This window comes from Oncorhynchus tshawytscha, linkage group LG04, assembly GCF_018296145.1.
Source record: "Oncorhynchus tshawytscha isolate Ot180627B linkage group LG04, Otsh_v2.0, whole genome shotgun sequence".
Classification (NCBI taxonomy): domain Eukaryota; kingdom Metazoa; phylum Chordata; class Actinopteri; order Salmoniformes; family Salmonidae; genus Oncorhynchus; species Oncorhynchus tshawytscha.
The window spans coordinates 30,351,538-30,368,992 of record NC_056432.1 but is presented as its reverse complement, the minus strand read 5'-3'; the positions used below and the strand labels follow the sequence as shown (position 1 = coordinate 30,368,992).

At 45.0% G+C, this 17,455-nt stretch overlaps 1 protein-coding gene across 6 annotated transcripts in view; it reads right to left on the bottom strand.

The window, feature by feature from the left end:
* Window positions 1–2,565: 2,565 nt before the first annotated feature.
* LOC112245941 (membrane-associated phosphatidylinositol transfer protein 2) overlaps window positions 2,566–17,455 on the bottom strand; it is a 76,235-nt gene continuing 61,345 nt past the window's right edge. For 2 of the 6 annotated variants that reach the window (XM_024414158.2, XM_042320601.1), the window contains exons 10-26: window positions 15,204–15,448; window positions 14,919–15,108; window positions 13,960–14,079; window positions 13,491–13,705; window positions 13,078–13,253; window positions 12,741–12,911; window positions 10,249–10,401; window positions 9,003–9,167; window positions 7,654–7,956; window positions 6,503–6,651; window positions 6,284–6,400; window positions 6,061–6,177; window positions 5,676–5,824; window positions 5,084–5,233; window positions 4,775–4,955; window positions 4,397–4,525; window positions 2,566–4,282 (exon numbers count right to left, since the gene is read on the bottom strand). In XM_024414158.2, coding sequence (XP_024269926.1) covers window positions 3,923–4,282; window positions 4,397–4,525; window positions 4,775–4,955; window positions 5,084–5,233; window positions 5,676–5,824; window positions 6,061–6,177; window positions 6,284–6,400; window positions 6,503–6,651; window positions 7,654–7,956; window positions 9,003–9,167; window positions 10,249–10,401; window positions 12,741–12,911; window positions 13,078–13,253; window positions 13,491–13,705; window positions 13,960–14,079; window positions 14,919–15,108; window positions 15,204–15,448 — 3,090 coding nt within the window. In that variant the 3' untranslated portion in view covers window positions 2,566–3,922. The remainder of the gene's footprint in view (window positions 4,283–4,396; window positions 4,526–4,774; window positions 4,956–5,083; window positions 5,234–5,675; window positions 5,825–6,060; window positions 6,178–6,283; window positions 6,401–6,502; window positions 6,652–7,653; window positions 7,957–9,002; window positions 9,168–10,248; window positions 10,402–12,740; window positions 12,912–13,077; window positions 13,254–13,490; window positions 13,706–13,959; window positions 14,080–14,918; window positions 15,109–15,203; window positions 15,449–17,455) is intronic. The other 4 variants (XM_024414160.2, XM_024414159.2, XM_024414161.2 and 1 more) reach the window with 4 other exon arrangements.

Below are 17,455 nucleotides of genomic sequence, written 5' to 3'. Positions count from 1 at the left end.
CCTACTCATTACTTCACGTGCCTTATCTAGCCTAGGCTACATCCTTTCTGTTTTGAGCAGACTGCAAACTCCTTCCACTGGGGGTAAACCTGGCCAAATAATTGAATCCCATCAATGGCTGCATTTACACAGGCAGCCCAATTCTGATATTTTTTTCATCTAATTGGTCTTTTGACCAATCACATAAGAAAACGATCTGATGTCATTGGTCAAAAGACTAATTAGTGGATTTTTTGTTGTTGTTGAATTGGGCTGCCTGTCTAAACGCAGCCAAAGTGCCTCATCCTGCCACTGTGTTCGCATTGTGAACAGATTAGCTGGTGCCTCCCTGTATGCAAATATGACAGCTATTCTTTCAAAAATATTTATTTATTTTAAAGACCATTACTGATGCCATAAATCAACCGTGCTACCTGTCAATAATTTGAGGCCGTTATAATGATGATTTGACCATCCAGATCTGTTTACCCTTGATTGATATTCAGACACAATGTGTGCTTAACTACCTACGGAGGTGATCAGGAAGGTCTGATGACAATCAGAATGTGAACAAGATCAGGACAAAGTGTGAATGTTAGTGCCAGTTTGGCTGTGTTCGCACAGGCAGCCCACTTCTGATCTTTTTTACAATTTGATCTTTTGACCAATTAGATCAGCTCTATTTCCCTTAATTGGCCAAAAGATCAGAATGAGTCTGCCTGTGTAAATACAGCAGTATAAATAGGGCTATAGACAGTCTGGTGCCTCATTCATTCGCTACCAGAGCAATCTGTTTAGATGGAGACGACCCCACTTCACCATGATGGTCCTCCCTCCCCATATATCCCTCACACAGTCTTCCTTATTTTCCCAGGATCACGTAAGCAATGTAATAACAGTTCAACCAAGATGCCATTTGTCTAAACAATTTTCTATGATCATGTTTATACCCGTATGTCTCAAATCACACGGCACCAAGACATTCTGTTTGTCTACTTCTGCATGTGCCTGCTTAACTGATTGTCGATGCATTGTGGAATTCTTTCTCTATGGTGGATCTGCTGCTGTGGAATGCGTGTGGGTAATATTAAACCTTTTCACTAACATTTCAATTCTCATTGGTCGATTACTGTTATAGTTCTACACAGGTTTGAAACATGGTAGTGCAAATCATTTGAATGATAAACTGACGGTCAATCATCTTAAATTATTAATCAACATTATTAAACAAATCTGAACTCTGTGTTCCTACTTTCCAAAGCATATTTTTTACATTATCTACAATCTACAAATTGTTCATCGGAGGCTTCAACAAATGACTCCCAATTGAACCTAAATAGTATTGTCTATGTGCATAATCATTCAGTGCCTTATTTACAGCTTAGGAAGTGATTGTATTTCATATTTTCTAAATATATCGTACTGTGCTTTTGGAAAGTATTCAGACCCCTTGACTTTTTACACATTGTTATGTTACAGCCTTTTTCTAAAATCGATTAAATGTTTTTTTTTCCCCGTCATCAATCTACACACATATCCTGTAATGACAAAGCAAAAACAGGTTGTGTGCAAATAAAAAAAACAAATATAAAATGTACATTATTTACAAGTATTCAGACCCTTTACTCAGTACTTTGTTAAAGCACCTTTGGCAGTGATTACAGCCTTGAGTCTTCTTGGGTATGGCACTACATGCTTGGCACACCTGTATTTGGGGAGTTTCTCCCATTCTTCTCTGCAGATCCTCTCAAGCTCTGTCAGGTTGGATGGGGAGCGTTGCTGCACAGCTATCTTCAGGTCTCTCCTGTTGGAAGGTTAACCTTCATCCGAATCTGAGGTCCTGAGCGCTCTGGAGTAGGTTTTCATCAAGGATCTCTCTGTACTTTGCTCCGTTCAGCTTTCCCTCGATCCTGACTAGTCTCCCAGTCCCTGCCGCTGAAAAACATCTCCACGGCATGATGCTGCCACCACCATGCTTCACCGTAGGGATGGTGCCAGGATTCCTCCAGATGTGACCTTTGGCATTCAGGCCAAAGAGTTCAATATTGGTTTCATCAGACCAGGGAATCTTGTTTCTCATGGTCTGAGAGCAGGCTGTCCTGTGCTTTTTACTGAGGAGTGGCTTCCGTCTGGCCACTCTACCATAAAGGCCTGATTGGTGGAGCGCCACTGTGTTCTTGGGGACCTTCAATGCTGCAGACATTTTTTGGTACCCTTTCCCCAGATCTGTGCCTCGACACAATCCTGTCTCGGAGCTCTACAAACAATTCCTTCGACCTCATGGCTTGATTTTTTCACTGTGGGAACTTATATACGTGCCTTTCCAAATCATGTCCAATCAATTGAATTTACAGGTGGGCTCCAATCAAGTTGTAGAAACATCTCAAGGATAAGCAATGGAAAAAGGATGCACCTGAGCTGACAGCAAAAGTCTGAATACTTATGTCCTTTACATTTTTTACATTTGCAAACATTTCTAAAAACCTGTTTTCACTTTGTCATTATGGTGTGTGTAGATTGATGAGAAAATTAATTTCAGTAATTTGATCCATTTTAGAATAACAAAATGTGGCAAAAGTCAAGGGGTCTGAATAGTTTCCGAATGCACTGTAATAATAGCAGATACATTAATACAAGTCTTGTGATTTGCATGATCAGTCAATCTGGTAGAAATACAATACTGTGCAAGGCAAATACCTCTGCTGTGTATTGGCTGCTGCGAATGATTGCTTGAGAAAACAACCTAGAAAATGAAACACTATGTAGTTAACAGAACTAAAACAAAAAAAGTATATATACATTTATATCTATCTAAAAATAATTAAAAAGTGTATCCTGAATGTGAATCTCTTCCGTGTGAAGAGGATACTAGATAAGGGCCCCTTGGTAGACCTGACCCCAGCTCAACAAACAATATTATAGACAAGCCTTGATCATCTTCAACTATACAATCAATCATCCCAAACGAGGACCACAGAGCAGTTTCAGCCTGTCTCAAAGAACATCTTGGATTCAGCTTATCGCTTCACATATAGTATACAATTTCATACGGCCTACTTTGGCACATCACCTTACAGTAATACAAGTTTGACCTGAAAGTGATATCTATAAATATACCTGTTGTGTAGGTAATGATTGCAGTGGCCTATAGCTAATGTAACATTCTGTATGATAGCACAGACAATAATTGGGTTCTCAACTGTAACCAAAGAGCAATTGGTACACAAACCTGGGAGTATTGCAGTATCTGAAGAAATGCCATGATTCTATATTGGCTGTATTTGTGTGGTTCTGAGAGACTGTAGACTGCCATGGTGCAAGGAGGATAAAACACACCTGTATAGCCCAGGGTGGAAGATGGGGAACATTGATCTATCAGGACTTAACCCAAACCTGCAGCATGGGGGCGCTGAATTACCAGAGAATGGAACCAGCTCCACTCTGAAGCCCCAGTCCAGGACACACACTATGTATATTGATATGGTATTACAGACATTGATAAATAAACACTAAAACAATATGCAACTTTTTCTTTAGCAACTTTTGCTATTGTTGGCCAATGGTTTGTGTGTTGTGCATGCATGTTCCTTGCTTAAATAAGATGCTTCTTAAAAGGCTTTTCTCCATTGTATCACTGTCTGAAGTAAAAAGAGCCTCTGACCGTATATTTTTGTTGATTCAGGTATGTTGATGGTGTCGCTTTACAAAGACTGGTTCGTAGCACCTAAGGTTTTCAATGCTGTATTCTCTCATTCTACTTCCTGTCTATATATAGAGCCTTGAAAGCCTACTTTCAGCATCTCTCCCCATCTTGAAATTACTTGTCATCTCAATTTCAATTTATTTTATTATTTTGCAGGCTTTCCCTCCTTTCTCATTTTCATCCTCTTCTCTAACTTTACACACTTTCCTTATCCTCCCTCTCTTATCTACCTCTCTAACCCTACTTTGGGTTGAAAATCCCAGGTTCCAGCTTTGTGCTGCCACTGCGGCCCCAGCAGCCTGCTGCCATGCTCATGCTGCGCTGGGCTGGTCCCGGGCCGTGCTGGCTGTGGCTGTGGCTGTCTGACTGGCTCTGTGTGCGCTCTGGTCTGCTGTGGCCGCTGCCGGTGGACGAGCTGGGGGCCGGCTGAGCGGAGATGGTGCGCAGCAGGTGGTTCCGCTTCCGCAGGAAGTCGCTTTTTGCACCCAGACCAAAGCTGCCTTTCCGTAGGACCATGCGGGAACTGCTAGTCTTTGGTGGCCGAGAGCGCTGGTTGTACTCCAGCTGAGAGAGGTGGGTCGCATAGCCCTCAGTAATGAACTGTTGGGACAGGCAGGGGAAAGAGACAATCATAAAATGTAATGGCGTGCTGCATATAGTAAACTTCAGGACCAGAACTAAACTCAAAATGTCAGAAGTGCATGTGTATCGTACCTGGCACTGAGCTTGCATCTTCTTGGATGGTCGGCCAATGATGTAGATCTGGGAGGGAGAGAGGCCGATGGAGGTATAGACGGAAATGTCTTTGGTAGAACCGTAGCCAGCAAAGATCTTCATGTGAGCCTGTAGACCCAGAAAATTACGTGTCATCTATAAATTCTGACCAAGACAACTTATTTTCTTGAAAATCTCTCTCATTATCTTTTTGTTTGCCCCATCTCCTCAATCATCTATTCTCCCTTCATTGTCCCCCATCATGCATTTTGCACCATTCCCCTTAGCCCTCAACTACTTTTGAACCTACCCCCAGCCTGTTACCCACCTTCAGTCCCCTCCAGAAACCCACCACCCAACCCCCACTCCCATCCTGACCTCCATGAGTGACTTGAGGAAGTTGGCCTTGTGTCTGAGTGGGTCGTGGACCAGGCCGTCACAGAAGGACACGATGCCATGGGGAAAGTTATGCTGAGACAGCCAGGCCACCACTCTCTGCTTCTGCATGTCTGGACGCCCTGTCACATAGACGATCAGATAGCCCAGGTCCTGCCAGTGCCTGGAAAGAAATCCAACAGTATAAGAAAGAGTGGAGAGAGTGCAATACAATTATAGAAACAAAAACAGAGATCAATCATTTTGGTGGTTATGACTATCCACCAAGTGATGATGCCAGGTGCATATTACCTGACCACGTCGACTGCTCCGGCGCGCACTTTGGGGTCGCTCCCCATGATGGACACACTGGCAGCAAATGACCCATCTATACTGAACACCACAAACTCTGTCCCATGGGGAAGCACTGTCAGGTAGCTGTCTGCAAATGTGTGATCCCCCCTGGCAGTGATGGGACACAAAATAATTTCATGATGGAGGAGGAGAGATGGATACAAATGGAAAAAAATTAAGAAACAGAATAAAAAATATATATTAGAGAAATGTAAAAGCGAGGTCACCACGTATCAGTCCTCGGGACTGGATTGGCTGAAAGAGGCCATAGAAGAGCGTGCCATAGATGCCAGTCTCACCTGACCTCCAGTTTGACCGGATAGACACCAACCCCCAGTCTCACCTGACCACCAGTTTGACCGGATAGACACCAACCCCCAGTCTCACCTGACCTCCAGTTTGACCGGACCAGTCTCACCTGACCACCAGTTTGACCGGATAGACACCAACCCCCAGTCTCACCTGACCACCAGTTTGACCGGATAGACACCAACCCCCAGTCTCACCTGACCACCAGTTTGACCGGATAGACACCAACCCCCAGTCTCACCTGACCACCAGTTTGACCGGATAGACACCAACCCCCAGCCGTTTGCTCTCTGGGATGATGAAGTACACGCGGCCGCTGCTGTTGGTCAGCTCCGTGTCAAAGTACACCCAGTCTCCAGATGGGGGCTGGGTCATGATGTGGATGTCCACCTGTAAACATAGAGATATACGACCACTATGAACACAAACACATAGGATTTGAACATACATGTGCTGTGTGTTGGATTGAAAACAAATACAGATATGACTCATGGATGGAGGGATTAGTACATAAGATGGGAGGTATATATATATATATCTATATATAGGCCTTTGTGTTACACACATACTGTTTTCATTGTTGTAATGATAAATAAAAATAATGATTGCTGAGAGAGAGGGCCCACCTTCTCCCCTGTCAATGTGACCATGTCCAGAGGTCCGTACATGAAGCGGCCAGTCACAATCTGCTGCCCATCTTCTGTGAACACTGCATCGTTCACACGATGATTGGCTGTCACATTCTGTCAAAGACACACACTCATGAATAGATTGAGACAATTACAGTGTTAGCCTATAGAATGAATCTCTTCAAGTGGTCAACACTGTTCTGATTGGACCAGACCGTACCCTGATCTTGACGTGGGTTCTCTTCCTGAGCCACTTCTCCCGAGGTTTGGATGGAGTGAACTCTGACACCTCCTTACCATCCAGCTCCAGTATGCTGGAGTTTTCATGCCTCATCACCTAAAAGAAACATATAGATGACCCCATACCTACTCACCATGCCTAGTCTAGTGTAAAGGGGGCGAGAAGCACAGGCCATGGATGTTTGGTGGGTGAGTTTACCTGCCGCAGCAGGAAGGACACTACATCCGTGGACTCCCAGTAGGATGCATGGAAGAGGTGCGGTAGTGCCACTGTGGGGAAGGCTGTCAGGGCATCAGGGCAGTACAAGGCAAAGTCCATACGCTTGGTTCCCCACCAACGGGCTGCGACTGCACGGTGAGAGGGGATACATGGGTAAGGGTGGGGTGGCATGGGGGCAGAGGGGCAAAAACATCCCAATACACACCCCTGGAAAGGTAAAAACATTAACCGTTTGAAGGAAGACTGCATTCATTCATAAACAACTATCAAAGCCCAGATAGTCCACAGCAGTTCCTCAGCTAGAAGGGAAATATGACAGGAGTTGAAGAGTGTTACTCCCAGCTGACAAAGCTTTGAAACAAATATAGGAGGGAAGATCATGTTTATGCAATAATTATATTGTTAAAGTTAGTACAAGAAACATGAGTCAATGTTAAAGCAGCATAGTTATTTGTATTAGTATATGAAACATGAGTCAATGTTAAAGCAGCATAGTTATTTGTATTAGTATATGAAACATGAAGAAACGGGAAGATGGGATTAAAAAGACACCAAATAAACCTTAACTAAGTGGATTCACACTGGGACTGTCACTGATCAATTCATGTTTGCCTCCAGAACAGTCTGGGACAAAAATATCTGTTGAACCTTATCTGTTACAGTGTCCATAGGGCTCCACCACATGGCAGTGGTAAAATGGTGTGATGGTTTTGTAAACATATCCTCCATTTTGTTGGTGGTGGACTTCTCATGAACTCACCTATGTTCAATGGTGTTTAAGTGTGAGGCAGAGACTGGCAAATTGGGCCAGTAGCCTTCCCGCTATATCATTTGGATGATGGGTATGTTACACTTTTAGAGTGTAAAGTTTGTTGGGACTATTGTATACAATAGACATATTCCACCAGGGAAGAGGGTTGGGGTCAGTCCTTTCAGAGCAGAGTTCATCATAGAAACAGAGAGGGAGAGTGAGTCAAGCTGGGAGATGTCTAGGGCAGCCAAGAAGCATATTGAAAAGAGATTGATTGCACAATAAATTAGGATTTAAAGAGGAGGAGGATAGGAGTCAGTAGTAGCCTCAGCCTGGCTTTGGTACAGAGTTGATAGGGTCCACTCCCTTAGAAGAATACCTTGATCCACCTCTGCCTGGGAGTCCAGGGAGACCAGGTCATATATGGTATAATCCAGGCCAGCTGACAGGTGTCTCTCTAACTGACCAGAGCCACAGGGGCTTACACCTCTGTTAGCGTCTGGGTCTGCCTCTGGGTCTGGTTGTGGCCCGTTGTCTGTGTCAGTAGATCCTCGGACTGGATCAGTCCTTTCTTTTCTATGGGATTTAGGGGGGCTTCTCAGGGATAATTTGGTTTGTGATGTCAGGGCGATTTGGGACAAAAGGCTGAGTTTTTTGGTTTGGTTAATTTGGCATGGTTGTGCTATGGGAAACAAAAGAAAAAGAAAGAAACCAGGTGAAAATGCTTGATGAATAATGACAAAGGAAATTGGTGTCATACTGTATAATGCAGTTAATTCCAGTTTACAAACATACATGTGAAGTACTTTTGCTTCGAGCTGCATTCACAACCTGAAAATGTCTTCAAAACAAAATATTCAATTGAGTGTCTGATTGGTCCTCAGATGAACTGAAAAAAAGGTTATAATTATTTATTCAACAAAACCCATTTTCATACTTTTTTTCACAACATATTGTGCACTCTTAGTTTTGTTGTATTCCTGAACAGTGAAAAACGTTTTCCATGGAATTTCTTCCAATAACCATGAACTAGAAATGTTTTTAAAGCCATGAGATACTTCTGTAGGTGTTATTAGGCCTTATATAGGACATATCCACTACTTTGGGAGAAAATCTTTACAACAAACAACAGAAGCTTGGTCACCTAGGCAGACAGTGAGACAGGGAGCGAACAATGCAGGAATGATTCAGCTAAACGGGTCTCTACATGCATGGCAAACATTAAATAAATGCAGAACGCAGCCTTTGCATTTATATCCAAACAATGGGTCAGAGTAAGACAGACACACAGTGAAAGGAGGTGAGCTTTGGTTTCTTTAGTAGTAGAGTGATAATCTTCTGGCACATTGTATTTGAACAATGGACAACGTCCACTGTTTGCTCCCTCTATGATGAAGGGGCTTAGAGCAGTGCAATCCATCACACGTGTCATAATGTGTTGGCGCTAGCTAGCAGGTAACTATGTGGTTATTCCGTGAATGCAGGCACAACTGGGTCCCTACAGAGCCGCTCGGGATCCGGTGCACTGAGTGATGTGTGCAGTCTGAGTAAGGACGGTTAGAATGAGCGAGAGAGAAAAGATTGAGAGGAGATTGAAGGAGTGCGGTGGAGTAGGAAGAGGAAGATAGAACAGGACAGAAAAGAAAAGAGGGGGTCGAACTAAGGAGAGAGAAGAGATTGACTGAAAGAGGAGTTGAGAGAGATACTTGTGGTAACGAGAACACTTACTGTTGGCTATGTTGGTGGCAGTGTAACTGTCTGCCATTCCTGAAACCTGGCTGGCAATGCTGACCTCACTGGCCCTGCGCAGGCCCCTGCAGTGGGGGCCCGTAACGGGGGAGGAGGGGTACGAACTGTCCATGAAGACACCACCATGAGACTGAACAACATCCGCTATTGAGTCGAAACAAGGAGATCCCATTAGACATAGACAAGACAAGAGGAGGATGAACAGCGAGGGAACAGGATGAGAAGGAGGGGGTTGCAACCAAGAAATGTGATGGACCACACCATGGTTTCAGAAACCAGCAGGTGCCAACATCAGATTTCTTGGACAATCAGTGAGTGATCAGATAGTGGACTGATTAATACAACAGCATGTTAAAAGTGAGATGTTACTCCATTGGTTGTCACAGCACTATGCCTCAAAGTTTTTAATATCTGTCAAATGATTAGCTGGATTATTACCATGTATAACTAAAGTGGTAACAGTCTCATTTAGTATGTGAAGCTAATCGACATGTTGTTGTAACAAAAAAGTCAGGAGATACTATATTCACCACCATCACAAGCAGAAAAACACAAGGATACACAATTACAATGCAAGGGGCAGGGTTCCATGATTCAAGCCGACATCTGAGCAACACAGTCCGTTTAGCTTCCAAGCCTCAGATTTGGCAAAATCTACCAGAAGACAGTTATGGTTTAAATGGAGACCTTTGCCTACCACCTTAAAACACAATCCCCAACTCTTGTATATGATGCTGAGGAGATGCTGCGGCAGCAAAGAAACCACATCACAACAACGAGTGCAGGAAGTGGCACGCTATTTTCATACCATTACAAAGGACATAAATCATTTATGGCATTAGCGAAACACAGCAAAACAAGGACAGACTCTTCCAGGTCAAGGTTTCATTCACTGTGGTACCCATTGCAGTCTCTGTAAATCATAAAAATGTTTAGAGATTCTGAGGGCCATGCTAATGAGCTATAATAAAGGCAATGGACTGAATCCTGCAGAACGAGGGCTCATATAGGACATGATTGACCTGGAACAGCCAGTAATGTGACCCCAACTCTTGAGTGGGGTAACATTCCCAAAGCATTCTAATACACCAGTATTGGTAAGGGTGTGAAAACATACACACAGACAAAATCAGTGTGGAAAGAGGGTGCAACTAACACAAAAAGACATGTACGACACAGAGTGAGAGACATCGGGGGATGCAAGTGAAGAGGAGAGGCTACACACACTCTAGAACAGCAGGTGTGGCCTTGAGGGAGCCCTCCTGCCAGTTTAGCACGGGCACAGGGATGCAGGTCTCGCTGATAGGTTCCTGACAGCGGAAAGAGAGGGGGGTCCCACTATCGAGCAGGAGCTGGGGGTTGCTCTGGACTGTCTCCACTAAAGGGGGAGGTGGGGGATCAGAGGGTAGGGGGCAGGGTTTTCAGGGTAAGGGGGTAGGTTTTTTCAGAGATGGGGGCAGGAGGTCGAGAGAGGGGAAAGGAAGACAATGAAGACACAGAAAACATGAAACAATAACAAGAACAACAGAAATGTGAAACAGGATTTGCGAGTCAAGCCCTTAGAGCTACAGGAAATACTGCAGTAGGAGTAACTAAGGCAACAACAGGTTGTAGTAGAGCTAAGGGGAGCAGGATGATGCTGTTCTTGGATTCTAAATCAGACTCTGTTGGTTCTAACCAAAGTCATATACAGCATACAGTGCATTTGGAGTATTCAGAGCCCTTGAGTTTTTCCACATTTTGTTACGTTACAGCCTTATTCTAAAATTTATGAAATCGTTTTTTCCCCCTCATCAATCTACACACAATACCCCATAATGATACATGTTTTTTTTAAGTTTTGCAAATGTATTAAAAATAAAATACTGAAATATCACATTTACATAAGTATTCAGACCCTTTACTCTGTACTGTGTTGAAGCACCTTTGGCAGTGATTACAGCCTCGGGTCTTCTTGGGTATCACCCTAGAAGCTTTGCACAGCTTTATCAAGACAAAGGAGATGATTGTGGACTACAGGAAAAGGAGGGCCGAGCACGCCCCCCATTCTCATCGACAGGGCTGTAGTGGAGTAGGTTGAGAGCTTCAAGTTCCTTGGTGTCCACATCACCAACAAACTAACATGGTCCAAGCACACCAAGACAGTCGTGAAGAGGGCACGACAAAACCGATTCTCCCTCTGGAGACTCAAAAGATTTGGCCATAAGACTCCTGAACAGCTAATCAAATGGCTACCCAGACTATTTGCAATGTGCCTCCCCCGGGAACGCTGCTGCTATTCTCTGTTATTATCTATGCATAATCACTTTAATAACACCACCTACATGTACATATTACCTCAATTACCTCGACACCGGTGCCCCCCGCACATTGACTCTGTACTGGTACCCCCTGTATATAGCCCTGCTATTGTTATTTACTGCTGTTCCTTTATTTGTTATTCTTATCGCTTTGTTTATTTTTATTCATTTACTGTATTTTCTTAAAACTGCATTGTTGGTTAAGGGCTTGTAAGTAAGCATTTCACCTGTTGTATTCGGCGCATGTGACAAATAAAATGGTATTTTATTTTGTGTGTTTCTCCCATTCTTCTCTGCAGTTCCTTTCAAGCTCTGTCAGGTTGGATGAGGAGCGTCGCTGCACAGCTATTTTCAGGTCTCTCCAGAGATGTTCGATTGGGTTCAAGTTCGGGCTCTGGCTGGGCCAATAAAAGACATGCAGAGACTTGTCCCAATGCCACTCCTGCGTTGTCTTGGCTGTGTGCTTAGGGTTGTTGTCCTGTTTGAAGGTGAACCGTCGACCCAGTCTGAGGTCATGAGCGCTCTGGAGCAGGTTCTCCCTCTCTGTACTTTGCTCTGTTCATCTTTCCCTCGATCCAGTCTAGTCTCCCAGTCCCTGCCGCTGAAAAACATCCCCACAGCATGATGCTGTCACCACCATAAGTCACAGTTTCCTCCAGATGTTAATGCTTGGTATTCAGGTCAAAGAATTCAATCTTGGTTTCATCAGACCAGAGAATCTTGTTTCTAATGGTCTGAGAGTCCTTTAGGTGCCTTTTGGAAAACTCCAAGAGGGCTGTCATGGGCCTTTTACTGAAGAGTGGCTTCTGTCTGGCCACTACCATAAAGGCCTGATTGGTGGAGTGCTGCAGAGATGGTTGTCCTTCTGGAAGGTACTCTCATCTCCACAGAGGAACTCTAGAGCTCTGTCAGAGTGACCATCAGGTTCTTGGTCACCTCCCTGACCAAAACCCTTCTCCCCATTTTAGAATAAAGCTGTAACGTAAAAGGGAAGGGGTCTGAATACTTTCTGAATGCACTGCATAGAGTTCGGCCATTTTATTTCTTCATTTTTCTCAACTTGAAGCTATTTTCGGTGCCTCTCTCTATAGCAATCAACAGACCACTGGCAATAGGTATCGGAGACATTCCCTGTACATGTGGGAGAGAAGTCAAACAACATAATCAACAAGTCAAACAACAAAAAACAAACAACATAATCCATCACATTTGTCAGTTTCTACACAGTCTGCTACATCCCACAGAGTCCCCAATGGTTAATCAAAACAAGGGCTATATAACCAATGAATGTAACAAATGAGTACATTTTTTGTTTGCATATATTTCCACAACAGATATATGCTCATACAGGTACTGGCTTGTGTGTGAGTGTGTGTGTCTGAGTGAACTCTTCCAGCTCTCATTCCAGTGTGCTCACCCAGTAGAGCGGAGTTGCCGTCCCCCAGGGGGAAGCGTGTGTAGCGGGGTACGTTGAAGGGGGGCAGGAGGTGGAACTTCTTCTCCAGGAGGGGCTCCAGGCGTGAGGCCGAGGGGTCGGCTGGATGGAACAGGTTGTAGACCTGCTGGCAAGCTGGGCGCAGCTGGGCCACTAAGGGGAGACAGACGTTGACAGGCATAAAAGAAGGAGAAAGGGGTTTCAAGGAGATAAGACCCCATAGTACCTCCTTGGTTTTCACTTCCCGATTCATAGCACATTAAAAATAACACATTTTTAAAGCACTTTATTCATTTTCCCTCTGTTTAGGTGGGATTACCATCCAGCACAGGAATGACAGTCTTCCTCAGGGCAAGGACAAGGCCCAGAGGAGAGCCGAAGAGGAAGAAGTCTGCCACCTCAAAGTCAAACCTCCCCAGACAGCCTGCATCCTGGAAGGTGCTGCTGCTGGACCTGCGGGAGCACGGGTCAGTCCGCAGGACACTGGAGTGGAGGCTGAGGGGAAAACAATAGACAAACAGCCAGAGTCAGAAAGAGGGAAGCACATACACATCCACATGTACACACACAAACACAGAAAGACAGATCAATGTAGGTAAAAGATTACAGCAACCCATGACTCTACAATATCACATGCATAGCCATACCCTTCTCAGTACAGTGACATGAACTATTATCCATCAGCTACATCAATGATGTCATGTAACTGTAGTAACATAGATCCTGTCACACCTGGTCAGGAAGGCCTGGTGGTGTTTGATGGTGTCCAGCTCGTATGTGGAGTCTCCACTCCTTTTGCGCGGCTGCTGTCTCTTGGAGTCGTCTGGTCCTCCTGAGCGGGGGATGTCGATGTTGCTGAGGCTCAGGTGGCGGCTGCCCTCCAGGGTGGGAGAGGCAGAGCCGTGCCCACTGTTTATGATGATGCCTGGGGAGAGGAGGTCCTGGTCCTGCAGGGAGGGATGGGGGGGGCAGAGGATGGGGAATGTATGCTGAACTTGACTGACATGCAAATGGCACCAGACCTAGGTTGGACGCTGGATAAGTGTCCTTCTCAGCGGAGAAATGTGGTGGTGAAATAGTAGAGTGTCGTAACTTTTATTTAGAGCTACTAGGTGAGTGAGTGTCTGTGATTTGGAGTATGGGGAACGATGTAAAGCTTAGGAACAGAGAGAGTAAATAAGCATCAGGGTTTAGGTCTTACCTGTACGCTGATTACACTGCCCCTGCGGCTGCTGTTCTGGCTGTCACCAATAGTTTGGTTGCTGCTGCACAATGCGTCAAACCCCAGGATCCCTCCCACACAGTCCCCAATCAGGCACACCTACACAGAGATCACAGGTCAATTTACTAAAACAGATCAGGTCATTAGATATCCAACAGGATGCAGATAACGGCTTCCAACCCCTTTTAAAATAATCAGCTGTAATAACCACATAATCAAACACACCCACACATTTGCAGGCGCACATAAGTAAAAATAATCTGTCAAATAATGTGAGCCTCTGACAATTTTTTAGAAAACTGTATACTAAATTCAACTTGCGACAAATATTGAATGCTAGTGTCAGAAAACATCCACATAATTCAAAAAAACTGAAAACACCCACATAATTCAGAAACAGAAAACACCCACATAATTCATTTGGTGCTGAAAGGATTCAAATCCAAATTATGTTTTTCATAAGAAATCTCCTCTTTGACTTGGAAACATGCTCTTGCCATTTTAGAGCTCCAAATAAAGAGCAGGCCATGCCTGTATCAACGGAGAGGCTGACAGGCCCGTGTCAACGGAGAGGCTGACAGGCCCGTGTCAACGGAGAGGCTGACAGGCCCGTGTCAACGGAGAGGCTGACAGGCCCGTGTCAACGGAGAGGCTGACAGGCCCGTGTCAACGGAGAGGCTGACAGGCCCGTATCAACGGAGAGGCTGACAGGCCCGTATCAACGGAGAGGCTGACAGGCCCGTATCAACGGACAGGCTGACAGGCCCGTATCAACGGAGAGGCTGACAGGCCCGTATCAACAGAGAGGCTGACAGGCCCGTATCAACAAAGGGGCTGACAGGCCCGTATTAACAAAGGGGCTGACAGGCCCGTATCAACGGAGAGGTTGACAGGCCCGTATTAACGGAGAGGCTGACAGGTCAGTAGCAGCTCCTCACCTGGCCAGAGAAGGTTGCCCCGTTCAGGGACCTGATGAAGTCATTGTACACCTGGTTGGCTCTCATGATGACGGTGGCCACAGCCTCCTGGTACTGGGGGGCGGAGGTGGCCAGCAGAGGCAGGGCAGCCAGGGGGATGTGGTCCTGACTGCTAGACAGACAGCTCTCATCATAACTGTATGGGCTGAGACTGAAGCCAGGGACACACACACAGGGGAAGGTTAGTAATAGTAGTAGGTTGTGTACACAATATCTACGGCTGTGTAGAGTGTGTGTGTCCCTCACTTGGTCACCAGGGAGAAGGCCTCAGCGCAGATGGCGGGACAGGGAACCAGATGGATGGCGATGCGGCCCAGCGCAGTGGGATAGTGCACGCGCATCACTGCGTCAAAGGCCGTGCTGATAGTGTTGATGTCGCCTTGCTTACTGGTCTGGTCCCCTCCGCCCGTGTCCAGGATGTTGCCCCCATGTAACACCAGGATCAGCACATGAATCTTAGAAGGCTGCAGACGTTGCTGGGAGGACAGGTCCTATTATGGGGGAGGAAAGGAGGGGGAATGGATGGAGTGAATGGGAGGTAAAGAGAAAAGGCAGGATGAGGGACATTAGAGAGATCTGTTAAACTCAAGGGAAATGAAGCCATTCACCCATAGAACCATGCTTCTGGCTTGACTACTAAAGTATCATGACCACTGACAACATGCTTCTTGACTTACTCACAAAACCACACTGAGACAATAACAAGGCTTTGTGGTTGCACACACCTCTTTAGTATATAGCGAAACATCTCATTGTGTGTTCAGTTTGCACTTCCACTTCCTTCAGATATGAAACTCAGGAAGCGTATACAGTTTGTGATAACTACACCCTATCCAGCAACAGCATGCCTGTCCAGCTTTCCTCTTCACACTCACACTCACACGCATCATTAAGAGACGCTGACCAACCTACACCCCAGCTGGTCACACTGCAAACACTTCCAACTTTAGCCAACCACTACAACAACAAGAAAAACCAAGGGCAGAGACACATTTGTATACAAATACAAAACCACACTCACATAAAAAGGGAAAATGTAAATGTGATGTTTTTGTGTGTTCAAAAACTCACATTTTTCACAGAGGCTGTACACAATACACTCCACGGCACGGCTACAGTTCAGAGAATATTTCATAAGGGATAGGGGGTTTGAGGAGTAGAGGGGGTGGGCTAGGGAAAAGACAGGAGCAGGGCAGTTACTACTGGGTCTGTTAGGGTGTCTGTGGATCTACTCTGGCCCATTATGCAATGGGACAGGAAGTTTACTTACTGACTGGTGCTTGGTTACGGTGATGGTGGGAATGGTAGAGCTATAGGCTTGGCTGCTAACAGAGCCACGCATCTGAACACAAGAGGACAGAGAGTGCTTGAAGGAGTCCACCTCTCTGACTGCCACCACTAAAGCCCTACACAGAATATTCACTTCAACACCTACTGTTAGGCTTGAGTGCTTTAGTGGCTGGGTGACTGGGTTTTAAGTTTCCCTTTAGCTCATACCTCCTGCATGTTTAATGTTGATATTTTGTCTGAATATGATCTCAGCCAGACCGCATCTACAGTTGAAGTCGGAAGTTTACATACAATTAGGTTGGAGTCATTCAAACTCGTTTTTCAACCACTCCACAAAGTGGAGTTTTTGTGAACAAACTATAGTTTTGGCAAGTCTGTTAGGACATATACTTTGTGCATGACACAAGTCATTTTTCCAACAATTGTTTACAGACAGATTATTTCACTTATAATTCACTGTATCACAATTCCAGTGGTTCAGAAGTTTACATACACTAAGTTGACTGTGCCTTTTAAAAGCTTGGAAAATACCAGAAAATGATGTCATGGCTTTAGAAGCTTCTGATTGGCTAATTGACATCATTTGAGTCAATTGGAGGTGTACCTGTGGATGTATTTCAAGGCATACCGTCAAACTCAGTGCCTCTGTTTGACATCATGGGAAAATCAAAAGAAATCAGCCAAGACCTCAGGAAAAAAATTGTCGACCTCCACAAGTCTGGTTCATCCTTGGGAGCAATTTCCAAATGCCTGAAGGTACCACGTTCATCTGTATAAACAATAGTACGCAAGTATAAACACCATGGGACCACGCAGCCTTCATACCACTCAGGAAGGAGACGCCTTCTGTCTCCGAGAGATGAACGTACTTTGGTGTGAAAAGTGCAAATCAATCCCAGAACAACAGCAAAGGACCAAGTGAAGATGCTGGAGGAAACAGATGCAAAAGTATCTATATCCACAGTAAAACGAGTCCTATATCGACATAACCTGAAAGGCCGCTCAGCAAGGAAGAAGCCACTGCTCCAAAACCACCATAAAAAAGACAGATTATGGTTTGCAACTGCACATGGGGACAAAGATCGTACTTTTTGGAGAAATGTCCTCTGGTCTGATGAAACAAAAATAGAACTGTTTGATCATAATGACCATCGTCATGTTTGGAGGAAAAAGGGGGAGGCTTGCAAGCGAAGAACACCATCCCAACC